The sequence below is a fragment of the Lampetra fluviatilis genome, chromosome 65 (assembly GCF_964198595.1).
Source record: "Lampetra fluviatilis chromosome 65, kcLamFluv1.1, whole genome shotgun sequence".
NCBI classification, from domain to species: domain Eukaryota; kingdom Metazoa; phylum Chordata; class Hyperoartia; order Petromyzontiformes; family Petromyzontidae; genus Lampetra; species Lampetra fluviatilis.
Genome location: NC_136339.1, coordinates 5,569,998 through 5,597,827, shown reverse-complemented (window position 1 = coordinate 5,597,827; position 27,830 = coordinate 5,569,998). Strand labels below are relative to the sequence as shown.

Here is a 27,830-nt window from a genome sequence, read left to right as displayed (position 1 = left end):
CCCTCCATCCCAGCTTAAATAGACGCTCCAAGCCTGGTGGTGTGTCATTCAGACGCTGTCTTCTCGACAGACCTGTTCTCCACCTGAGGACGGCTGCTTGCGTTGTGGCCGAAACGTCGTGAGAATTATTTTATTAAGTTTTATTTGTATTATTTTATTATTTCCATTCTACGTGACTTTACCGAAAGAACCAAGAAGATGTAGAAATCCTGTTATGCGTAACTCATCATCCGCAACACCAATTAATTATCCACCACTCCCATTATCCACCTCTCCCATTATCCACCACTCCCATTATCCACCACTCCCATTATCCACCACTCCCATTATCCACCACTCCCATTATCCACCACTCCCATTATCCACCACTCCCATTATCCACCACTCCCATTATCCACCACTCCCATTATCCACCACTCCCATTATCCACCTCTCCCATTATCCACCACTCCCATTATCCACCACTCCAATTAACCACTCCTCCCGTTAGATAACATGAAGACGTTAATTTTAATGGGCATACTCAAATTTATAAATATTCCTGCGTGCAAGTACGCAGGAATAATTATACATGATACACACATGTACTGTGTACGAGTACACACACTTTATAATTAATTGTATACAGTACTGTACACACACGATAATCCGTCTTACACACACACACAGTGTACACACACTAAGTGCACACACACAGTGTACACACACACAGTGTACACACATACAGTGTACACACATACAGTGTACACACACACACAGTGCACACACACACAGTGTACACACATACAGTTTACACACACACTAAGTACACACACACAGTGTACACACATACACAGTGCACACACACACACACACACAGAAAATACAAACACTAAATACACACACAGAAAATACACACACACACACAACTCATACTCATACAGTATTGTACACACATACATCTAATACACACAGTGTACACACACACTAATGTACACACACACACTAATGTACACACACACACTAAGTGCACACACTCTAATGTACACACACACAGTGTACATACACACACTAATGTACACACACTAATGCACACACACTAATGTACACACACACAACTACAGTTCAATATCATACACTCACTCATACACATACAGTATTGTGTACACACTATAATAAATAATACATTCTTACACACAGTGTACATACACAATAAGTGCACACACACAGTGTACACACAGTGTACACACACACACAATGTACATACACACAGTGTACACACACACATTGCACACACACACACACAGTGTACACACACACACGAAGTGCACACACAATAATGTATACACACACACAACTACAGTGCAATATCATACACTCACTCATACACATACAGTATTGTACACATGCTATAATACATCTTACACACACAGTGTACACACACACAGTGTACACTACTCCATAAACACAGTACACACATCACACGCACACACCAATGATACATCTCATAGAGACACAGATACACAACTAGAGTTCTGTGTAAGCCATCTCACATATTACACACACAGTACACACACAGTACACTACTCCATACACACAGTACACACACAGTACACTACTCCATACACACAGTACACACACCACACTACACTACTCCATACACAGTACACACACCACACTACACTACTCCATACACACAGTACACACAGTACACACACCACACTACACTACTCCATACACAGTACACACACCACACTACACTACTCCATACACACAGTACACACAGTACACACACTACACTACAGTACTCCATACACACAGTACACACAGTACACACACCACACTACACTACCCCATACACACAGTACACACACAATCTCATATACACACACAACTAGTTATATTAAGCCATCTTTCACACATACAGTACACACACACACACTCTGTACAGTACTCCATACACACATTTGCAATACAGTACACACACACTACAGTACTCCATACATACAGTACACACACATCCACAATACATCCCACACACAGACACACAACTAACGTTACATCTAAGCCACCTAACACACTACACCACACTCTGTACACACAGTAGCAATACAGTACACACACACTGCAGTACTCCATACCCACATACACACTACAGTATACACACAGTACACACACAGTACACACACACACATCAACAATGCATCCCACAGACACAAACACAGAACTAATGTTAAGTGTAAGCCATCTCACACACTACACCACACTACTCTGTGTGTATAAGATGTATTATACACACTACAGTACACACACCACACACTACAATACACACACCACACACACATCAACAATACATCCCACACGCAGACACACACCTAATGTTATATCTAAGCCATCACACTACACCACACTCTGTAACATGAATCACCGTACACACATTTACAATACAATACACACACACTACAGTACTCATACATACAGTACACACACACCACATCAACAATACACTCCATAGACACAAACACACAACTTAAAGTTACATCTAAGTCATCTCACACACTACACCACACTACTCTGTAACGTTCATACAGTACACACACTACAGTACTCCACACATACAGTACACACACCAACAATACATCTCATAGACACAACCAAAGTTATATCTAATCCATCTCACACACTACTCTGTGTGTATAAGATGCATTATACACACTACAGTACACACACCACACACACATACAGTACACACACCACACACACACATTACACACATACAGTACACACACCACACACACATTACACACACCACGCACACACAGTACACACACACGCGGTACAGTACTACAAACACAGAACTAAAGTTATATCTAATCCATCTCACACACTACTCTGTGTGTATAAGATGCATTATACACACTACAGTACACACACCACACACACATACAGTACACACACCACACACACACATTACACACATACAGTACACACACCACGCACACACAGTACACACACGCGGTACAGTACTACAAACACAGAATTAAAGTTATATCTAATCCATCTCACACACTACTCTGTGTGTATAAGATGCATTATACACAGTACAGTACACACATCACACACACACACCACACACATACACCACACACACACACCACAACACACACGCGGTACAGTACTACAAACACAGGCGTACAAAGATAAGAAGACTAACACCCTTACCACTCTTCTACTTCTTCTTGTTGTTGTTGTTGTATTAACATCCACGACATTGTCACTTGTTACGAAGGCCGGGGTTCGACACAAGGATGAACCACGCGCGACCGCCTTTGTCTTCCCACCCCCCCCTCTCTCTCTCTCTCCCCCCCACCCGCAGTGACGATGTTGACTGTGTGCTCATTTGAGGCCGAGTCGATCTAGGGGAAGAGCCGTCTGACGACGACGACGATGATGATGATCCATCAACGCAGCGAACATCGCCACCAGCGTCGCGACACACGCGGCCACTCAACTCACAACTCCAGGAGCCATTACGCAATCAGCGCTGTCAGCCGTCTCACTCACGCAGCACACACACAGTACACACACAGTACACATACACACAGTACACACACAGTACACACACAGTACACACACAGTGTATACACACAGTACACGCACACAGTACACACAGCACACACACACAGTACACACACAGTACACACACACACAGTACACACACAGTACACACACACACATTACACACACAGTGTATACACACAGTACACGCACACAGTACACACAGCACACACACACAGTACACACACAGTACACATACACACAGTACACACACAGTACACACACACAGTACACACACAGTGTATACACACAGTACACGCACACAGTACAGCACACAGTACACACAGCACACACACACATAGTACACATACACATAGTACACACACACAGTACACATAGTACACACGGTACACACACAGTACACATACACACAGTGTATACACAGTACAGACAGTACACACTCACAGTACACATAGTACACACACACACAGTACACATACACAGTACACACACACAGTGCACACAGTACACGCACACAGTACACACAGCACAAACACACAGTGCACACACACACAATACACACAGTACACATACACAACAGTAACACATAGTACACACACAGTACCATCTCACTCACTCAACCATATCACTCACTCCATCTCACTCTCACTCACCATCTCACTCACCATCGCACTCACTCCCTCCAATCTCAACTCACTCACTCACCATCTCACCCCCCCTCTCACCCCCCCTCTCTCACCCCCCCCTCTCACCCCCTCCCCCTCTCACGCCCCCCCTCTCACCCCCCCCCCTCTCAACCCCCCCCCCTCTCACCCCCCCTCTCTCACCCCCTCCCCCTCTCACGCCCCCCCCTCTCACCCCCCCCCCCCTCTCACCCCCCCCCCCTCACCCCCCCTCTCACCCCCCCCCCCTCTCACCCCCCCCTCTCACCCCCCCTCTCACCCCCCCCCCTCTCACCCCCCCCCTCTCACGCCCCCCCCCTCTCACACCCACCCCCCCCTCTCACCCCCCCCCCTCTCAACCCCCCCTCTCACCCCACCCCCTCTCACCCCCCCCCCTCTCACCCCCCCCCCTCTCACGCCCCCCCCCTCTCACCCCACCCCCTCTCACACCCCCCCCCTCTCACCCCCCCCCCTCTCACCCCCCCCCCCTCTCACCCCCCCCCCCCTCTCGCCCCCCCCCTCTCACCCCCTCCCCCTCTCACGCCCCCCCTCTCACCCCCTCCCCCTCTCACCCCCCCCCCTCTCACGCCTCCCCCTCTCACCCCCCCCCTCTCACCCCCCCCCCTCTCGCCCCCCCCCTCTCGCCCCCCCCTCTCACCCCCCTCCCCCTCTCACGCCCCCCCTCTCACCCCCCCCCCTCTCACCCCCCCCCTCTCACCCCCCCCCCTCTCACGCCTCCCCCTCTCACCCCCCCCCCTCTCACCCCCCCCCCCCCTCTCGCCCCCCCCCCCTCTCGCCCCCCCCCCTCTCGCCCCCCCCCCCTCTCGCCCCCCACCCTCTCGCCCCCCCCCCTCTCGCCCCCCCCCCCTCTCGCCCCCCCCCTCTCGCCCCCTCCCCCTCTCACGCCCCTCCCCTCTCACCCCACCCCCTCTCACCCCCTCCCCCTCTCACGCCCCCCTCTCACCCCCCCCCCTCTCACCCCCCCCCCTCTCACCCCCCCCCCTCTCACCCCCCCCTCTCACCCCCTCCCCCTCTCACCCCCCTCCCTCACTACCCCCTCCCTCTCACCCCCTCCACCTCTCACGCCCCCCCCCTCTCACCCCCCTCTCTCACCCCCCTCCCCCCTCTCACGCCCCCCCCTCTCACCCCCCCCCCTCTCACCCCCCCCCCCCTCTCACGCTCACCCCCCCCCTCTCACGCCTCCCCCTCTCACCCCCCCCTCTCACCCCCCCCCTCTCCCCCTCTCACGCCCCCCCCTCTCACCCCCCCTCTCACGCCCCCCCCCTCTCACACCCCCTCCACCTCTCACCCCCCCCCCTCTCACCCCCCCCCTCTCACCCACCCCCCCTCTCACCCCCCCCCCTCTCGCCCCCCCCCCTCTCGCCCCCCCCCCCTCTCACGCCCCCCCCTCTCACCCCCCCCCCCTCTCACGCCCCCCCCCCTCTCACACCCTCACCTCTCTCCCCAATGGGCACCGCCTCTCTCTCTGCGCCGGCTAGGAGATGTTAACTACCTCGCCTGGTCTACATGAGGTCCTGGGTTCGATCCCTGACGCCTGCTGCTGTATATTTGGAGTTTGCGGTGGTCTCTCTCTCTCTCTCTACGTGGTCGCGAGGATTTTTCTCCCCCACATTTCGAATCAACATCACGACGCGTTTAGAGTTATTAGACTGCCTGCTGTACATTTGCACGTGTTGATAAGCCCACTTCATTGAGCCATCATTTGTGATGACCAACTCGCTTATGAAAAGAGAACTACGACATAGCAGCTGAGTGGGGCCTTACCTGGGCAAGTAAAAAAATGATAATTGTTTTTTTTACTCTTTTATCTGGCAACAAAACTGACACCTTTTTACAAGGAGTCATGTTTGCATAGGCCACAATACCTGCAGTCATAATGCAAACAAAAAACATAACTATGATAATGTATGCACTGTCCTTGAAGTTGATTGGTCCACACCCGAGACAGCTTTCCTTAGAGCCTAGTCTCACATGGGTTGGACCAGATGACGCCAAAAGGCTCTAAGGAAAGCTGTCTCGGGTGTGGACCAATCAACTTCAAGGACAGTGCACATTATCAGAGTTATGTTTTTTGTTTGCATTATGACTGCAGGTATTGTGGTCTATGTGTTAGTGGTGGTATTGACGTGCGCCGACTGTGACAGTGATGGATCACGGGGCGGCGCGGGGTGCGGGGTTGGGCACGCGTTGTGGGCGTGGTGTGGACGCGCGCGCCGGGAGTGACAGATGACGGGGCGGCGCGGAGTGAGTGGTGAGGCACGATGAGATGTGGGAAAAGAGGATCGTAGCCAGCGCCCGGCGATTGGTCGAATAAGTGGGTGCTCGCAGCGACGTCCGCAGGTGGGGTATAAAGGGGGACGCGCGAGAGCACTCGGGGAGAGTTACCCAGTTGAAGACCCGAAGACGGAGCTGAAGACCTAGTGCTCCGAGTAGCTAAGTGGATGTTGGTCATCCGAGTAGGCTCAGTGGCGTTAGTCGCCGAGTAGCTAAGTGGATGTTGGTCATCCGAGTAGCTCAGTGGCGTTAGTCGCCGAGTAGCTAAGTGGATGTTGGTCATCCGAGTAGCTCAGTGGGCGTTAGTCGCCAAGTAGCTAAGTGGGTGGTTTGTCACCCGAGTACTAAGTGGATGTTGGTCATCCGAGTAGCCCAGTGGCGTTAGTCGCCGAGTAGCTAAGTGGATGTTGGTCATCCGAGTAGCTCAGTGGGCGTTAGTCGCCAAGTAGCTAAGTGGGTGTTTGTCACCCGAGTACTAAGTGGATGTTGGTCATCCGAGTAGCTCAGTGGGCGTTAGTCGCCAAGTAGCTAAGTGGGTGTTCGTCACCCGAGATACAAAGTAGGTGTTAGTCACCTGTAACCAAGTTTGATAAAATAAAGAGTGTGTTACCCGTGAAGTCGTCTCCCGCCGAGTTACTACATTACATATGCAAACATGACTCCTTGTAAAAAAAGGTGTCAGTTTTGTTGCCAGATGGAAGGGTAAAAAAACAATTATCATATTTTTTACTGGCAAATGAGGTTCCAATGAAGTAAAAAATTGTTAAGTTCATTTTTTAACGGTCCCACCCCCGTATCTGCTGTGCGTGGTCCCGTTGTAGCTGTTTTGTGGGTCAACACGTCGTAAGTTATCTCTTTCTCCTTAGCCGATTCCTCTCCCTGTGTGGTATGCCCTTAACACTCTCCGTCTTTCTCCTCTCATTCACAAGAGTAGTTCAGCATCTTTATTGCAGACTAGGAGGTGCGGCAAATCCGATGAGCTATGAAGCCCTTTTCTTTCTCGGAAGATGCCCCTCAATAGCCACGCGGGCTCAGCCGACTTAAGTTTAGACATCGTGCGCCGCCGGTGTTGCGGTGACAATTTGTGAAAATTTATAGAAGGAAACAAAAAAGTTACCCCACCCCCCCCCCCCCCAAATGACTAATCAGGGATCGCAAACAGCATTACAATCTACACTATGGGAACCTCATTTGCCAGTAAAAATATGATAATTGTTTTTTTACCCTTCTATCTGGCAACAAAACTGACACCTTTTTACAAGGAGTCATGTTTGTATAGACCACAATACCTGCAGTCATAATACAAACAAAAGAACATAACTCTGATAATGTGCACTGTCCTTGAAGTTGATTGGTCCACACCCGAGACAGCTTTCCTTAGAGCCTAGTCTCATATGGGTTGGACCAGATGACGCCAAAAGGCGCACAACTGAAAGACAATGAACCATAGTGTAGATGCTTGCCCCGAGCTCTCATACTCTGATGGTGCATTGTCTTTGAGTTGTGCGCCTTTTGGCGTCATCTGGTCCAACCCATGTGAGACTAGGCTCTAAGGAAAGCTGTCTCGGGTGTGGACCAATCAACTTCAAGGACAGTGCACATTATCAGAGTTATGTTCTTTTGTTTGTATTATGACTGCAGGTATTGCGGTCTATGCAAACATGACTCCTTGTAAAAAGGTGTCAGTTTTGTTGCCAGATAGAAGGGTAAAAAACCAATCATCAGCATTACAATCATTACAAAAACATTACAAACAACATTACAAACAACATCGCCCGCCCCCTCTTTACTGATCGACTCTTTCCCCAGGGCACTCGTCACAAATGAGACTCCAATCACTAAACTATAAACTGATTACTACTATCTTCTTGGTTCTTTCGGTAAAGTCACGTAGAAGGGAAATAATAAAGTAATAAAAATAAAACATCATAAAATACAATTCTCACGACGTTTCGGCCACAACGCAAGCAGCCGTCCTCAGGTGAAGAACAGGGCTGTCGGAAAGACAGCGTCTGAATGAAACACCACGAGGCTTGGAGCGTATATTTAAGATGGGTTGGATGGGGAAGAGCGCCTTGACCTACGCATTCCACAAGTAGTGACTAATCCCATATCTGCATTTCCCATAAATATGTTAAATTCCTCTTGATATGCACATTCTTTTGTCAAATTCCCACCTGTGTCTCTCTAATTCTCACCTGTGTACCTCTAATTCTCACCTGTGTATCTCTAATTCTCACCTGTGTACCTCTAATTCTCACCTGTGAATCTCTAATTCTCACCTGTGAATCTCTAATTCTCACCTGTGTATCTCTAATTCTCACCTGTGTATCTCTAATCCTCACCTGTGTATCTCTAATCCTCACCTGTGTATCTCTAATTCTCACCTGTGTATCTCTAATTCTCACCTGTGAATCTCTAATTCTCACCTGTGTATCTCTAATTCTCACTTGTGTATCTCTAATTCTCACCTGTGTATCTCTAATCCTCACCTGTGTATCTCTAATTCTCACCTGTGAGTCTCTAATTCTCACCTGTGTATCTCTAATTCTCACCTGTGTATCTCTAATTCTCACCTGTGTATCTCTAATTCTCACCTGTGTATCTCTAATTCTCACCTGTGTATCTCTAATTCTCACCTGTGTATCTCTAATACTCACCTGTGTATCTCTAATTCTCACCTGTGTGTCTCTAATTCTCACCTGTGTGTCTCTAATTCTCACCTGTGTATCTCTAATTATCACCTGTATATCTCTAATTCTCACCTGTGTATCTCTAATTATCACCTGTATATCTCTAATTCTCACCTGTGTGTCTCTAATTCTCACCTGTATGTCTCTAATTCTCACCTGTGTATCTCTAATTATCACCTGTATATCTCTAATTCTCACCTGTGTGTCTCTAATTCTCACCTGTATATCTCTAATTCTCACCTGTGTATCTCTAATTCTCACCCGTGTATCTCTAATTCTCACCTGTGTATCTCTAATTCTCACCTGTGTATCTCTAATTCTCACCTGTGTATCTCTAATTCTCACCTGTGTATCTCTAATTCTCACCTGTGTATCTCTAATTCTCACCTGTGTCTCTAATTCTCACCTGTGTGTCTCTAATTCTCACCTGTGTGTCTCTAATTCTCACCTGTGTATCTCTAATTCTCACCTGTGTGTCTCTAATTCTCACCTGTGTGTCTCTAATTCTCACCCGTATATCTCTAATTCTCACCTGTGTATCTCTAATTCTCACCCGTGTATCTCTAATCCTCACCTGTGTATCTCTAATTCTCACCTGTGTATCTCTAATTCTCACCTGTGTATCTCTAATTCTCACCTGTGTATCTCTAATTCTCACCTGTGTATCTCTAATTCTCACCTGTGTATCTCTAATTCTCACCTGTGTATCTCTAATCCTCACCTGTGTATCTCTAATTCTCACCTGTGTCTCTCTAATCCTCACCTGTGTGTCTCTAATTCTCACCTGTGTACCTCTAATCCTCACCTGTGTCTCTCTAATTATCACCTGTGAATCTATAATTATCACCTGTGTATCTCTAATTCTCACCTGTGTCTCTCTAATTATCACCTGTGTATCTCTAATTCTCACCTGTGTATCTCTAATTCTCACCTGTGAATCTCTAATTCTCACCTGTGTACCTCTAATCCTCACCTGTGTATCTCTAATTCTCACCTGTGTATCTCTAATTCTCACCTGTGTATCTCTAATTCTCACCTCTGTATCTCTAATTCTCACCCTTTTCTCTGATTCCCACCTGCGCATCTCTAATTCTACCACCTGCATATCTCTAATTCACACCACTATCTCTGATTCCAATCTGTGTGTGTATCGCTAAATAATGTTTCTCTGATTCTCACCTGCGTATCTCTAATTCCCACCTGTGCTTCTCTGATTTTGCTATGCGTATCGATGTAATGGGCGCCGCGGTGGCTCGGAGATGCTAACTACCTCGCTTGGTATACAGGAGGTCGTGGATTCGATCCCGACCCTGACGCCCGTTGTATATTTGGAGTTTGTGGTGTGTGTCTCTCTCTCTCTCCCCGTGGTCGCGTAGATTTTTCTCCGGCTCCTCCGCTTTTCCCCTCCACATTTCGAATCAACATCACCACGTTTAGAGTCTTTGGCTGCTCCTATAAACTTCCACGTGATAAGCCACATCGTTGGGCTATCATTTGTGGCGAGGACGCTTCTGAAAAAATAAAATCGCTACACTGTTATCTATGGGACCTATTTGACCAGTGTCAAAGTATGAAAAATAAGAATAGGTTTTGTACCCTTTGTGGCAATAAAACAGGTGTTAAGATGTTAAAATTCCAAACAAATACCTTTTTCAATGGATAAAGTCTGCATTAGCCACACAAAGTTGTGGTAAAACATGCAAACGTTCTCTGATGATCTTCTTGGTTCTTTCGGTAAAGTCACGTAGAAGGGAAATAATAAAATAACAAAAATAAAACATAATAAAAAATAATTCTCACGACGTTTCGGCCACAACGCAAGCAACCATCCTCAGGTGCCGTCCTCACCTGAGGACGGCTGCTTGCGTTGTGGCCGAAACGTCGTGAGAATTATTTTTTATTATGTTTTATTTTCATGATTTTATTTTATTATTTCACTTCTACGTGACTTTACCGAAAGAACCAAGAAGATGAATCCCTGCAGTCACGAAAGCTTTAAATCGAAAAGTTATCTAATGATATACGCATTGTGTTTGAAACTGATTGGCCTACACCAAACAGGCTTCTTCATGGCCTGTCTCAACCACCAGTGTCAAACCAGAGAACAACGCCAAAAGGCGAACAACAATGCCAACGTATCAGAGGGCACTTACAGCACGGGTAGAGCAGCTATATCACGAGATACTTTTTTTTGCCAGTTATCAAAGTACAACAAACAAACTAAACTAATAGGGTTTTTTCCCCTTTTTTCTGGCAACAAAACGGACACCTTTTGCAAGGAATCATGCTTACATCAACCACAATACTTGCAGTCAAATGCAAACAAAAAACAAGACTCTGATAATTTATGCATTGTCTTTGAAACTGATTGGTCCCCACCAGAGACAGCTTTCTTTAGAGCCTAGTCTCATATGGTGTTCGACCAGATGACGCCAAAAGGCGCACAGTTCAAAGCCAACGCACTATCAGAGTAATGAGAGCTCGGGGTGAGCAGCTATCCCCATGATGATCATACAAAAAATAAGTAAAGGTTTGACCCTTTCTGGCAATAAAATACGTGTTAAGGTGTTCAGACACTAAATAGAAACCTTTTTTTCAAGGGGAATCAAGTCTGCATTAATCTCACGTGCGTGTTGTGAACATGCTAAACAAACATGTCTGATCACACTGGTCAACACACTTTTTCTGGCATAAGATATTCCCACGGTTTTTAGGTAATTTTTGGGGTGCTGATTCCAAATCTGGCATCAGTTTTTATCTATCACATCAGGTTTTTGAGCTATCAAATATTGCATTTTCAATAAAAACTGCAGAAGAAAAATATTAAATAAATGTGGATATCTGCATAAAATGATATTATAAGCACACTATCCTAAAAATACAGCACAGTATTTTAACACTAAAGCAGTCACTGACTCGTAACAACTTGCAATCATAAGTGACAGAGTTAATTTCGGGTAAAATCAATGAAAACGGGGTATGCCGCTAGCATAAAAATGAGATGTGATAGAGCAAATCTGAGATCAGATTCGGAATCAGCACCCTGAAATTAGTCTAAAACAGCTGCAAAAGTCCAGGCCAGAAAAAAAATGTTTTTTTGGTGACCAGTGTGATCTATTGTCTTTCAAAGTGATTGGCCAACACCAGAGACTTATTTAGGGCCTTGTACCAGTGTCAGACCAGAAAAATGCCAAAGACAATTCCGAAAGTATCAGAACACTTATCGGCCTGGTCGAGCAGCTATACCATGGGATAGACATTTTTTGCCAGCATCAAAGTATGAAAAAAATTAACCCGTAAAAACAAAGTTTTTCACTATAAATCCTTTATATGCGTGGCATCGGTTTTATTTTATTATTCATTTCTGTTTTTCTTGAGTAAGAGTTTCTTTTTTATCACATTGGTATTTTAAATTAAATGAAATTTGTTTTTCCTAAAAAAAAAAATTGTCACGCACAACGAGTCTGTGTGCAAAATGTCAGCTCGATTGGATCACGGGAAGTGGGTTAAAAAACGACCGAAAGATTTGCACGGTCGTAAGCGCACAAGCAAGCAAGCAACTGAACTTAATATAAAGGATTTAATAAGAATGCGTTTGACCCTTTCTGGCAATACAACAGGAGTTGTGTCTTCATTTGAAGCTTTCGTAACTGCGGGAATCCATACTCTTTGGTTCTTTCGGTAAAGTCGCGTAGGTAGAAAATCAATTAGATAGTGGAATACGACGTTTCGATTGCAACACAAGCAATGGTCATCAGGTAGAAAACCAACCTAGTGAACTTAGAGATACAACACAGAGAGTCGGCTAACACAACAACAGTCAACACCTCACCTGGTTGATTACGTTCTTCCAAAGATTGCTACAAATATGAACCTGGTGACCCGGGTTCGATTACCGCTCACGGCCAACACCACAGTGGCGATTATCTGAACCGGTCTCGGGCCTCCCCTAGGTCGACTCAGCCTCAAATGAGTAAATCTTGATTTCAAGCTTTCGTGACTGCAGGAATCCACACTCTTTGGTTCTTTCGGTAAAGCCAAGTAGGTTGGAAAATAAAATAAATCACGACGTTTCGGGCGCAACACAAGCATCCATCATTGGGGAAAGCACTTTCTGGCGAATTGCCCAATGATGCTGGATGCAATTACCAGCGAAACGTCGTACAACTCAAGTTGTAAATGTTGTGGTTTCACGCTTCAACACACCGGTGGGCTAAAGCAGCGAACTATTTTGTCTTTTGTCAACGTGACACTTTTTGGCTGATTGGCCGTGTCGGGTGGTGGAGAGTTACGACACATTTCTAAATAACGCGATCTAAACCCAAAAACGTTGATTATGAATAATATTGGTCGCGAAAGCCTCACACGTGTTAAACTCGTGTTAAGATGTTCAAACACCAAATAGAAACCATTTTGCAAGGGAATCAAGTTGTAGCATTAGCCATACGCAGTCCTTGTGGTGAACATACAAACGTGGCTCTGATAACAATGATCTACGGCATTGTCTTTGAAACTGATTGGCCTATAGCAGAGGCAGCAGCAGACTTCTTCATGGCCTAGTCTCACCACCAGTGTCAGACCGGAGGGACAACGAAAGTTGAACACTATGGGAACCTCATTTGCCAGTAAAAATATGATAATTGTTTGTTTTACCCTTCTATCTGGCAACAAAACTGACACCTTTTTACAAGGAGTCATGTTTGCATAGACCGCAATACCTGCAGTCATAATACAAACAAAAGAACATAACTCTGATAATGTGCACTGTCCTTGAAGTTGATTGGTCCACACCCAAGACAGCTTTCCTTAGAGTCTAGTCTCATATGGGTTGGACCAGATGACACCAAAAGGCGCACAACTCAAAGACAATGCACCATCAGAGTATGAGAGCTCGGGGCAAGCATCTACACTATGGTTCATTGTCTTTGAGTTGTGCGCCTTTTGGCGTCATCTGGTCCAACCCATATGAGACTAGGCTCTAAGGAAAGCTGTCTCGGGTGTGGACCAATCAACTTCAAGGACAGTGCACATTATCAGAGTTATGTTCTTTTGTTTGTATTATGACTGCAGGTATTGTGGTCTATGCAAACATGACTCCTTGTAAAAAGGTGTCAGTTTTGTTGCCAGATAGAAGGGTAAAAAACCAATTATCATATTTTTACTGGCAATGAGGTTCCCATAGTGTAGATTGTAATGCTGTTTGCGATCCCTGATTAGTCATTTGGGGGGGGGGGGTAACTTTTTTGTTTCCTTCTATAAATTGTTTGCATAGACCACAATACCTGCGGTCATTTGGTCCAACCCATGTGAGACTAGGCTCTAAGGAAAGCTGTCTCGGGTGTGGACCAATCAACTTCAAGGACAGTGCACATTATCAGAGTGATGTCTTTTGTTTGTATTATGACTGCAGGTATATGTGGTCTATGCAAACCTTGTAAAGGTGGTGTCAGTTTTGTTGCCAGATAGAAGGGTAAAAAAACAATTATCACGAAAGTTGAACAGTACAGAGGCAATGCCACAATTATCAGAGCACTTACAGCTCGGGTTTAGCAGCTGTATCATGTGATAACTTATTTTTTGAGAGTTATCAAAGGTCTTGTACCCTTTTTGGCACTAAAAACAGGAGTTGTGTTAAGATTTTTAAGACACCAAGTAGATTTTTTGCAAGGATTCAAGTACTGCAATGTTCATTTGCATGGTTTGCCACTCGTATGTGTGGCTAATCCCAGATTTGATTCCTCGCAAGATGTATATATTTGGTGTTTGGCATAGCCAGAAAGGCTAAAGCCTATGCTTATTTTTCACAGTACACTTATACACAGTACACACGTATAACCCATACACACACAAGTACACACACACACATGCTGTGAGCACACACACACATACAAGTACGCACATATATAGACTCATACAAGTACGGCAGTACATGAGTACACACTTGCACACACACACAGGGATATAGATACAAGGTCTATGATAACGGAAGATGGCTCTTGACACACACACAGACAGACACACGCACACACGTGTACACACACACACGTGTACACACACACAGTGTACACACACACACGTGTACGCACACACGTGTACACACGTGTGTACACACACACACGTGTACACACGCGGGGAACGAGATACACAGGGCAGTGATAACGGAAGTTGGCTCGATTCACTCATCAACTCACAGAGACACACACACACTGTGTATGTACACACACACACAGTGTACACACACACGTATACACACACACGTGCACACACACACACGTGTACACACACAGTGTACACACACATAGTGCACACACGTGTACACAACCATGTACACACACACAGTGCACACACGTGTGTACACACACACAGTGTACACACACACAGTGTACACACACACATGTACACACACACAGTGTACACACACACGTGTACACACACACGTGTACACACACACGTGTACACACACACGTGTACACACACGTGTACACACACACAGGGCATGATAATTATGTAAGATGGCTCTTGACTCACTCACTGTGACATCGACTCACACACAGACACAGAGACACCCACACACACAGTGTGAACACACACACGTGTACACACACACACACACGTGTACACACACTCACGTGCACACACACACGTGTATGAACATACACACACACGTGTGAACACACACACTCACTGTGTATGTACACTTACAGTACACTAACACTTGTATACTGCAGTACACACGTTCATACACACACACACACGTGTGTACACACACATACGTGTGTACACACACACACACGTGAACACACACACACCGTACACACACACACAGGGCATGATAATGGAAGATGGCTCTTGACTCACTGACTCACACACACAGACACACACACGCACACCATGTATGTACACTTACAGTACACTCATACTAGTACACAAGTACAGCGGCACACACACACGTGTACACACACACACACGTGTACACACACGCACAGTGTATGTACACTTACAGTACACTCATACTAGTATAGCAGTACACACACGTGTACACACACAGGGCTATTAGAATGGAAGATGTCTCTTTGAGTCACTCCATTGACTGACACACAGAGACACACACAGAGACACAGAGACACGCACACAGAGACACAAGCACACTGAGAGACACAGAGAGACACACACACAGACACAGAGAGACACACAGAGAGACACAGCGAGACACACACAGAGAGACACAGAGACACACAGAGACTCACACAGAGAGACACACACAGAGAGACACACACAGAGACACGCACACAGAGACACACACACACACAGAGACACACACAGAGTGACACACACACACACACAGAGACACAAACACACCGATGAGAAACTTACACAGAGGGTCCGATGGTGATGTGGTGGTGATGATGGTGGTGGTGGTGATGTTACATTTCTTGCGATTAAGCTGCGAGTCGCAAATCCCGGGGTGGACTCAATAGGTGTGGAGGGGGTGAAACTGGACTGGACTTTGTGTGTGTTGTGTGCAAACACACATACACACACGTGTGTGTGTACTCATGTGTGTACTCATGTGTGTGTACTCACATACACACACACACAGAGGGCATGTGTGTAGTGTGTTGTGTTCTTGGACACATGTGTGTGTACACACACACACAACGCACTCACGTGAACAAACACAGGAGTGGATTTCTGTTCTGCTGGACTGGACTTTGCGTGTGTATGTGTGTTTGTACACATATATTTACTTATAGACACACGCAAATACTTGTGCACACACACACACATATACACACACAGAGGGCATGTGTGTAGTGTGTTGTGTGTGTGTATATGTACACACACACAACACACACACGCGAACTAACACTGGAGTGGATTTCTATTCAACTGGACTGGACTTTGTGTGTGTGTGTGCAAACACGTGCACACACACACATACGGTGTGTTTGTGTGTGTGTACGCACATATACACACACAGGGCATGTGTGTAGTGTGTTGTGTGTGTTTATGTACACACACACACACAACACACACGCGAACTAACAACGGAGTGGATTTCTATTCAACTGGACTGGACTTTGTGTGTGGGTGTGTACACACACGTGCACACACACACACATACGGTGTGTTTGTGTATGTGTGTGTATATGTACACACACACATACACACACACACAGAGGAGATGTGTGTAGTGTGTTGTGTGTGTGTATATGTACACACACACAACGCACACACGCGAACAAACACTGGAGTGGATTTCTGTTCAACTGGACGTGGAGCTGAGTGGACTTGCCAATGGACCGGTACCAGCGGTGTCAAAATCGGCCTCTGTGGAGGAGGAGGCTCGTGAAGGACGCTGCTACTGGGCAGTGCCAGGCTAGGTGCACCTTGGAGCTACTGGGCAGTTGGAGGCAGTCGCCCTCCAACAACAACGGAGGGCGGAGGAGCGACGCTCACAACAACGAGCGGAGTGCCGGGTGGCTAAAGCACAGCAAGTTGGCACAGTGGGGGGGGTACAGGTGGTGCATCAGCCAGTCATCTCGGTCATCTCAGTCAGTCGGCCCGTAGCACCTGCTGGGTCTGCCCCGTGACCTCCTCGACACTTCACGTGGCCTCAAGGTGCACATAGCCTGGCACAAGCGTCGTGGTGACGTCACCGCCACTTAGTGGCGGTTGTTGTTGTTGTACACCAATATGTATATGGGATGTGTATATGGGATATGTATATGGTATGTGTATATGGGATGTGTATATGGGATATGTATATGGTATGTGTATATGGGATGTGTATATGGGATATGTATATGGTATGTGTATATGGGACGTGTATATGGGATATGTATATGGTATGTGTATATGGGACGTCTATATGGGATGTTTATATAGCATATGTATATGGGGTGTGTATATGGGATACGTGTATAGGATGTGTATATGGGATATGTATATAGGATGTGTATATGGGACGTGTAAATTCAACGTGGAGAGAGAATGTGCAGTGTCAACGTGAGAATTACGGCTACCACCAGAGGGCGAGCTTTGACTGCTCAGAACATTTAATAAAAAGAAAAAACACACCTGTAGCGTCAACAATACCGTGGGTGTTGCGTTTGTGGCCTACAAAAGGGAAAAAACAAGATGAGAGGCGACGTTTCGGGCAACAGCCCCTTCGTCACGATCTCGCGCAGGGCTGCAAACGCAGCGTCAGCGAATACTGTGTCAGGGTCGAATGCCTAAGCAGCTAATTAATTAATTTTCGCAACATCATCAGAATCTAAAACTGAACTAGTCACTAAAACTAAACAAGTCACTAAAACTAAACTAGGCACTAAAACTAAACTAGTCACTAAAACTAAACTAGTCACTAAAACTAAACAAGTCACTAGAACTAAACAAGTCATTAAAACTAAACTAGTCACTAAAACTAAACAAGTCACTAAAACTAGACTAGTCACTAAAACTAAACAAGTCACTAAAACTAAACTAGTCACTAAAACTAAACTAGTCACTAAAACTAGTCACTAAAACTAGTCACTAAAACTAAACTAGTCACTGAAACTAAACAAGTCACTTAAACTAAACTAGTCACTAAAACTAAACTAGTCACTAAAACTAGTCACTAAAACTAAACTAGTCACTAAAACTAAACAAGTCACTTAAACTAAACTAGTCACTAAAACTAAACAAGTCACTAAAACTAAACTAGTCAATAAAACTGAACTAGTCACTAAAACTAAACTAGTCACTAAAACTAAACAAGTCACTTAAACTAAACTAGTCACTAAAACTAAACTAGTCACTAAAACTAGTCACTAAAACTAAACTAGTCACTACAACTAAACAAGTCACTTAAACTAAACTAGTCACTAAAACTAAACTAGTCACTAAAACTAAACTAGCCACTAAAACTAGTCACTAAAACTAAACTAGTCACTAAAACTAAACTAGTCACTAAAACTAGTCACTAAAACTAAACTAGTCACTAAAACTAAACTAGTCACTAAAACTAAACAAGTCACTAAAACTAAACTAGTCACTAAAACTAAACAAGTCACTAAAACTAAACTAGTCACTAAAACTAGTCACTAAAACTAAACTAGTCACTAAAACTAAACAAGTCACTTAAACTAAACAAGTCACTTAAACTAAACTAGTCACTAAAACTAAACTAGTCACTAAAACTAAACTAGTCACTAAAACTAGTCACTAAAACTAAACTAGTCACTAAAACTAAACTAGTCACTAAAACTAAACTAGTCACTAAAACTAGTCACTAAAACTAAACTAGTCACTAAAACTAAACTAGTCACTAAAACTAAACTAGTCACTAAAACTAGTCACTAAAACTAAACTAGTCACTAAAACTAAACAAGTCACTAAAACTAAACTAGTCACTAAAACTAAACTAGTCACTAAAACTAGTCACTAAAACTAAACTAGTCACTAAAACTAAACAAGTCACTTAAACTAAACTAGTCACTAAAACTAAACTAGCCACTAAAGCTAAACAAGTCACTTGAGCTAAACTAGTCACTAAAACTAAACTAGTCACTAAAACTAAACAAGTCACTAAAACTAAACTAGTCACTAAAACTAAACTAGTTACTAAAACTAAACTAGCCACTAAAACTAAACAAGTCACTTGAGCTAAACTAGTCACTAAAACTAAACAAGTCACTAAAACTAAACAAGCAACTTGAGCTAAACTAGTCACTAAAACTAAACAAGTCACTAAAACTAAACAAGTTACTTGAGCTAAACTAGTCACTAAAACTAAACAAGTTACTTGAGCTAAACTAGTCACTAAAACTAAACTAGCCACTAAAACTAAACAAGTCACTAGAGCTAAACTAGTCACTAGAGCTAAACTAGTCACTAAAACTAAACAAGTCACTAAAACTAAACTAGTCACTAAAACTAAACTAGCCACTAAACCTAAACTAGTCACTAAAACTAAACTAGTCACTAAAACTAAACTAGTCACTAAAACTAAACTAGTCACTAAAACTAAACTAGCCACTAAAACTAAACTAGCCACTAAATCTAAACAAGTCACTAAAACTAAACTAGTCACTAAAACTAAACAAGTCACTAAAACTAAACTAGCCACAAACTGAACTAGTCACTAAAACTAAACTAGTCACTAAAACTAAACAAGTCACTAAAACTAAACTAGCCACTAAAACTAAACTAGTCACTAAAACTAAACTAGCCACTAAAACTGAACTAGTCACTAAAACTAAACTAGTCACTAAAACTAAACAAGTCACTAAAACTAAACTAGCCACTAAAACGAAACTAGTCACTAAAACTAAACTAGCCACTAAAACTGAACTAGTCACTAAAACTAAACTAGTCACTAAAACTAAACAAGTCACTAAAACTAAACTAGCCACTAAAACTGGGTGGGGAGGGGCTGGGTGGGGAGGGGCTTGGTGGGGAGGGTGGGGAGGGGCTGGGTGAGGGGTGGGAGGGGTGGGGCTGGGTGGGGAGGGGCTGGGTGGAGAGAGTGGGAAGGTTGGGGAGGGGCTGGGTGGGGAAGAGGGGGTATGGGTGGGGAGGGGAGGGTGGGGAGGGGCTGGGTGGGGAGGGTGGGGAGGGGCTGGGTGGGGAGGGTGGGGAGGGGCTGGGTGGCGAGGGTGGGGAGGGGCTGGGTGGGGAGGGGCTGGGTGGGAAGGGGCTGGTCACCCCGTGGTGCCCTTATAAAACTCAACGTTTCACCTACTCACGCCGGCTTGTGCCCGCCATCACAGTCGGGCATATTTGCGGAATACACCACGCCGCCGTTGACCCTGCAGGCCATTGACCGAGCAACCCAACGTTCCTACCAGCTCCTTCCGCAGGACAATGTGTTTTTAAAACAGTTTAAAAAAACATTACTTATTCTGTTAGTTTTGCTGAACTGCAAACACACCACGTAGCCGTGGGGGCAGCCTACAGCACCTGCTTAGCCTGCTGAGGATGCCTTGTGGGTAAAATCGTGGATAAGTATAATCGCTGATTATGGGAAGGATAAATTGGACTCGCGGATAATTGGAGCCATTGACATTAATTTTGTATTGATTACTAGATACGCCCCCTCGTCATTGGTCCATTGCCCTCTTCTCAAGCTCCATCCCTAGCTACAGAGCCAAACCCCCTAGCAACCGAACCACGCCGCTAGCAACAGGTCCCAGCTTCTTACAACTCAAGCCCTGAACCCCTAACAACGCGACCACGCCTTCTATCAACATAGCCAGACGGAAGCTTGTGTTGCTTCCGAAACGTCGTGATTTTTATTTTATTTTTTATTTTACTTTTATTAATTTTAATTTTTTACCTACGTGATTTTACCGAAAAAACCTAACAATATAGCCACACCCACCTAGCAACAGTCCCTGCCCCTAGCAACGTATCCCCCTCCCACCCCCTCCCTCTCCAGCAACAAATACAACAGCGTCTCATTCACGAAGCCTCCGCTCCTCCTTAACAACGTATCTCCGCCCCCCTAGCAACAGACTCCAGCGTATCTTCATAAAACCGTTAAAGCCACGCCCCCTAGCAACACAAAACACGCCCCCCTAGCAACGTACATCCGCCCCCCTAGCAACAAACTCCAGTGTCTATAATACATTAAACCACGCCCAACCCCCCTAGCAACGCAAAACATGCCCATCTCCCCTAGCAACAGATTCCCAGCTTTTTACGACTCAAACCACTCCCCCCTTCGCAACGTAGCAACGCCCCGTAGCAACGTATCTCTGCTCCCTAGCAACAGACTCCAGTGTCTCTTAAGAAAAACCATTAAAGCCACTTCTCACTCACTAGCAACGAAAAACACGCCCCCTTAGCAACGTATCTCCGCTCCCTAGCAACAGACTCCAGCGTATCTTCATAAAACCGTTAAAGCCACGCCCCCTAGCAACACAAAACACGCCCCCCTAGCAACGTACATCGGCTCCCATAGCAACAGACTCCAATGTCTCTTAATAAAAACCGTTAAAGCCACGCCCCCTAGCAACACAAAACACACCCCTAGCAACGTATCTCCACCCCCTAGCAACAGACTCCAGCGTCTCTGAATAAAACCATTAAAGCCACGCCCCCTAGCAACGCATGCCACGCCTCCCCTAACAACCACTTCTTCCCAGCGTAACGCCCCGCCCCTTAGCAACCAACAGCCCCCCCCCCGCCGCCGGCCCCTCCCCTCCCTTAGCAACGCCCCGCCCACTCGCACCTCGGGGAGACTGAACAGCAACAAAAACCGTCCCAGCAGCAGCAGCAGAGCGGCTGGGGGCGGGCAAGAGACGAAGGTGATTGTCGTCTCTGTCTGTGTCTCTCTATCTCTGTGTCTGTGTGTCTCTGTGTGTCTCTCTGTCTCTGTGTGTCTCTCTGTCTCTGTGTGTCTCTGTGTGTGTCTCTGTGTCTCACTGTGTCTCTGTGTCTGTGTCTCTGTCTCTCTCTTTGTGTCTCTGTGTCTCCGTCTCACTCTGGGTCTCTCTGTGTGTCTCTGTGTGTGTCTCTCTATCTCTGTGTCTGTGTGTCTCTGTGTGTCTCTCTGTCTCTGTGTGTCTCTGTCTGTGTCTCTCTATCTCTGTGTCTGTGTGTCTCTGTGTGTCTCTCCGTCTCTGTGTGTCTCTCTGTCTCTGTGTGTCTCTGTGTGTGTCTCTCTGTCTCACTGTGTCTCTGTGTCTGTGTCTCTGTCTCTCTCTTTGTGTCTCTGTGTCTCCGTCTCACTCTGGGTCTCTCTGTCTCTGTGTGTCTCTGTGTGTGTCTCTCTGTGTCTCTGTGTGTGTCTCTCTGTGTATCTCTCTGTGTGTCTCTCTGTCTCTCTCTGTGTGTCTCTCTGTGTGTCTCTCTGTGTGTCTCTCTCTGTGTCTCTCTCTGTGTGTCTCTCTTTGTGTGTCTCTGTCTCACTGTGTCTCTCTCTGTCTCACTGTGTCTCTCTCTGTCTCTCTGTGTCTTTCTCTGTGTGTCTCTCTCTGTGTCTCTGTGTCTCTCTCTGTCTCTCTCTCTGTGTGTCTCTCTCTGTGTCTCTGTGTCTCTGTCTCTCTGTGTCTGTCTCTCTCTGTGTGTCTCTGTCTCTGTCTCACTCTCTGGTGTCTACAGGGTGTTCTACACCCACATGTGCGCCAGTGCACAAGGCGACATACGCAGCAGGTTGTGGGGGAGAGCTGTCAAGAGACACGGCAGTCGGTCACACAAACGCGACCTTCTTCGCCTCGTGGGGAGTTTAAAGCGTGGACGCAGTGTCCGTGTTACTGGCGGACAGACACCTGTGTGTGTGTGTGTACTGTAGAACACGTGTGTGTGTATTGTAGACACACTGTAGACACGTGTGTGTACTGTAGACTACTGTAGACATACTGTAGACACGTGTGTGTGTGTACTGTAGACACGTGTGTGTGTGTACTGTAGACATGTGTGTGTGTACTGTAGACACTACTGTAGACATACTGTAGACACGTGTGTGTACTGTAGACACGTGTGTGTGTGTACTGTAGACACGTGTGTGTGTGTACTGTAGACACTACTGTAGACATACTGTAGACACGTGTGTGTGTGTACTGTAGACACGTGTGTGTGTGTACTGTAGACACGTGTGTGTGTGTGTGTACTGTAGACACTACTGTAGACATACTGTAGACACGTGTGTGTGTGTGTGTGTACTGTAGACATATTGTAGAATACGTGTGTGTGTACTGTAGACAGACTGTAGACATACTGTAGACACGTGTGTGTGTACTGTAGACATATTGTAGAACACGTGTGTGTGTGTGTGTACTGTAGACATTGTAGGACATGTGTGTGTGTACTGTAGAACACGTGTGTGTACTGTAGAACACGTGTGTGTGTGTACTGTAGACGAATGTAAACACGTGTGTGTGTACTGTAGCCACGCGTGTGTGTGTGCGCGGTAGACATACTGTAGAACACGTGTGTGTGCTGTAAACACGTGTGTGTGTGTGTGTACTGTAGAACACGTGTGTGTACTGTAGAACACGTGTGTGTGTGTACTGTAGACGAATGTAAACACGTGTGTGTGTGTGTGTGTACTGTAGCCACGCGTGTGTGTGTGCGCGGTAGACATACTGTAGAACACGTGTGTGTGCTGTAAACACGTGTATGTGTGCTGTAAACACGTGTGTGTGTGTGTACTGTAGAACACGTGTGTGTGTACTGTAGACATACTGTAAACACGTGTGTACTGTAGACCTACTGTAAACACGTGTGTGTGTGTACTGTGAACACGTGTGTGTGTACTGTATACACTACTGTAGAACACGTGTGTGTACTGTCGCCACGTGTGTAGACTGCCACTGTGTACTGGGTGTACTGCAGAGCAGATCAAGCTGTATGTAGATACAGTATATAGATGTGTGTGTGTGTGTGCTGATATTGTAAAGTATCCTAGTACCTTGTGCACATATACTACTTACTGGACATGTTTGTAATAGTACTCTGTACAGAATCCTATAGACGTGTGCCTATTATATGGTATGTGCTTAGAGATATAGTATAGACCGCTAATGTGTATTATGAGTTTATGATGTAGACAGTCATCTTCACGACGGCCAATTGTTATGATTGCGTTGAGATTGTGTGAGGTTTGTGAATGATGTCCCGTTAAGGAGTTACACATTAAGCTGTAACATGGTATCGAGTTAGAGCGTTAGGCAGTCTGCAGTGATTTTTATAAATCACACCGATGATGATGATGCTGATGGTGGTGGTGAACGCAATTGCCAATTAATACATCAAAGTAATCGATCATGTTCGCCGTTCAATAATTCGTGATAATGTTCGCGTAGTTCTTGAGTTATATTGGGTCTAAGGTGAGCTGGTATAACGCTTGCAGGCATGCACATGAGTCTATGTTGTGTTGTAGAATGTAATGGGAGATGTACGTCAAACAATAACGAGTGAATGTGATATTGATGCGTCGTATAACGTGATCTGATACTGGTAGGAACCTCCTGGTTACACCAGCCCACAGGGGATTATTGTGTCCGTCGTGCAGGGAGGGGCTGGGTGGGGAGGGGCTGGGTGGGGAGGGTGGGGAGGGGCTGGGTGGGGAGGGGCTGGGTGGGGAGGGTGGGGAGGGGCTGGGTGGGGAGGGTGGGGAGGGGCTGGGTGGGGAGGGGAGGGTGGAGAGGGGCTGGGTGGGGCTGGGTGGGGAGGGTGGGGTGGGGCTGGGTGGGGAGGGTGGGGCTGGGTGGGGAGGGGAGGGGCTGGGTGGGGAGGGTGGAGAGGGGCTGGGTGGGGCTGGGTGGGGAGGGGAGGGTGGGGTGGGGCTGGGTGGGGAGGGGAGGGGCTGGGTGGGGAGGGTGGGGAGGGGCTGGGTGGGGAGGGGCTGGGTGGGGAGGGTGGGGCTGGGTGGGGAGGGGCTGGTCACCCCGTGGTGTTCTTATAAAACTCAACGTTTCACCTACTCACGTCGGCTTGTGCCCGCCCTCACAGTCGGCCATATTTGCGGAATACACCACGCCGCCGTTGACCCTGCAGGCCATTGACCGAGCAACCCAACGTTCCTACCAGCTCCCTCCGCAGGACAATGTGTTTAATGGGGCTGTACTCTTTAACGTGCATTGCTACGAATGTCACACAGACGCAGAGTAACTAACAGATCGCATTACATCTTGGCATTGCTTAGGTGGTGGCCACGTGTGTGTGTGTGTACTACTACACATCTGGTAACGTGTTAAGTAGTGTGTTGTGTTGTGTGTGTGGATCAGGTAGTGACCAAAATTAGTGGCTATGAGATCGAGCAAAGGATCAACTTTCTGTCTGGATAAGAGAAGACGACCATCATCATTATCATCACCATCATCACTACCATCATTAGCACCATCATCATTATCACCACCACCATCATCATCACCACCATCATCACTACCATCATTAGCACCATCATCATCATCACCACCAACATCACTACCATCATCACTACCATCATCATTACCAGCACCACCATCATCATCACTACTATCATTACCAGCACCACCACCACCACTATCATCACCACCATCATCATCACCATCAACAACACCACCATTACCACCACCATCATCACCATCACCACCACCATCATCATCATTACAACCACCATCATCACCATGGACACTACCACCACCACTAACAACAACATTACCACCACCACCATCAGCAAAGCCATCTTCAACAAGTTTGTACGCAAGAAAGAAGCCGCTGCTGCTGCTGCTGTTCACGATGATGGTGGTGGTCGTCGTGGTGGTGATGTCAAGTGATGGCAGCTGGACATCAACCACATCAGCGGCAACATCACCAACATCATCGGCAACATCACCGGCAGCTGCAAGATCATCATTCTTGAGGATACCCCGAGGTGAGAGTGTTTGAGAGTTGCCACATGGTGGTGGTGACGATGGTGTCGATGGTGATGGTGGAGGTGATGGTGGTGATGATGGTGTCGATGGTGATGGTGGTGGTGATGGTGGTGGTGATGGTGGTGATGATGGTGTCGATGGTGATGGTGGTGGTGATGGTGGTGATGATGGTGGTGATGGTGGTGGTGGTGGTGATGATGATGATGGTGTTGATGATGGTGATGATGGTGTTGGTGATGATGATGGTGGTGATGGTGGTGATGGTGGTGATGGTGGTGTTTATGGTGGTGTTTATGATGGTGTTTATGATGGTAATGATGGTGGTGGTGATGATGGTGATGATGGTGGTGATGGTGGTGTTGATGGTGATGATGGTGTTTATGATGATGGTGATGGTGGTGATGGTGGTGTTGATGGTGATGATGGTGTTTATGATGATGATGATGATGGTGGTGGTGATGATGATGATGGTGATGATGATGGTGATGATGATGGTGATGATGATGGTGATGATGATGGTGGTGATGATGATGGTGATGGTGGTGATGATGATGGTGATGATGATGATGGTGATGATGATGGTGATGATGATGGTGATGATGATGGTGTTGATGGTGATTATGGTGATGATGGTGTTTATGGTGATGATGATGGTGATATCGATGGGGCCACTTTCGTAATTTGTGATGGCGCATTCAATGCACGATGTTGCAACCTTGCGCGACGAAACGTTTAAAGTTTAAACATCAAATAACGAGAACCCTTGAAGCCATTGAGACATTCTCTCCAGTTCAGTGCTGTCGGGCAGGAAGAAGCCACCCTCCAAAGTTGATGTGCAAGGTTCCTGTACCCTGACCTGTGCCTGTAGAGAGCCATCATCATCATAACGGTGGTTAGGAGATGTTAACTACCTCGCCTGGTCTACAGGAGGTCGTGGGTTCTACCCTGACCCCTGATGCCTGCTGCTGTATATTTGGAGTTTGCGTCTCTCTCATCATTATCACGGTGGCTAGGAGATGTTAACTACCTCGCCTGGTCCACAGGAGGTCGTGGGTTCTACCCTGACCCCTGACGCCTGCTGCTATATATTTGGAGTTTGCGTGTCTCTCTCTCATCATCACCACGGTGGCTAGGAGATGTTAACTACCTCGCCTGGTCTACAGGAGGTCGTGGGTTCTTCCCAGACCCTGACGCCTGCTGCTGTATATTTGGAGTTTGCGTCTCTCTCTCATCATCATCATCATCACGGTGGCTAGGAGATGTTAACTACCTCG

The 27,830-nt window shown here is 46.3% G+C and overlaps 2 protein-coding genes across 2 annotated transcripts in view; one reads left to right on the top strand and one right to left on the bottom strand.

Moving 5' to 3' along the window:
* Positions 1–16,636, bottom strand: part of BBX (BBX high mobility group box domain containing) — a 37,026-nt gene extending 20,390 nt beyond the window's left edge. Inside the window, exon 1 of the mRNA XM_078882450.1 lies at positions 16,583–16,636. The gene's annotated coding sequence lies outside the window, so the exon portion shown is untranslated. The remainder of the gene's footprint in view (positions 1–16,582) is intronic.
* A 5,793-nt stretch (positions 16,637–22,429) lies between these two features.
* Positions 22,430–27,830, top strand: part of LOC144952042 (uncharacterized) — a 58,504-nt gene continuing 53,103 nt past the window's right edge. The window contains exons 1-2 of the mRNA XM_078882433.1: positions 22,430–22,503; positions 25,927–26,555. Of these exons, the coding sequence (XP_078738559.1) occupies positions 25,949–26,555 (607 nt within the window). The 5' untranslated portion in view covers positions 22,430–22,503; positions 25,927–25,948. The remainder of the gene's footprint in view (positions 22,504–25,926; positions 26,556–27,830) is intronic.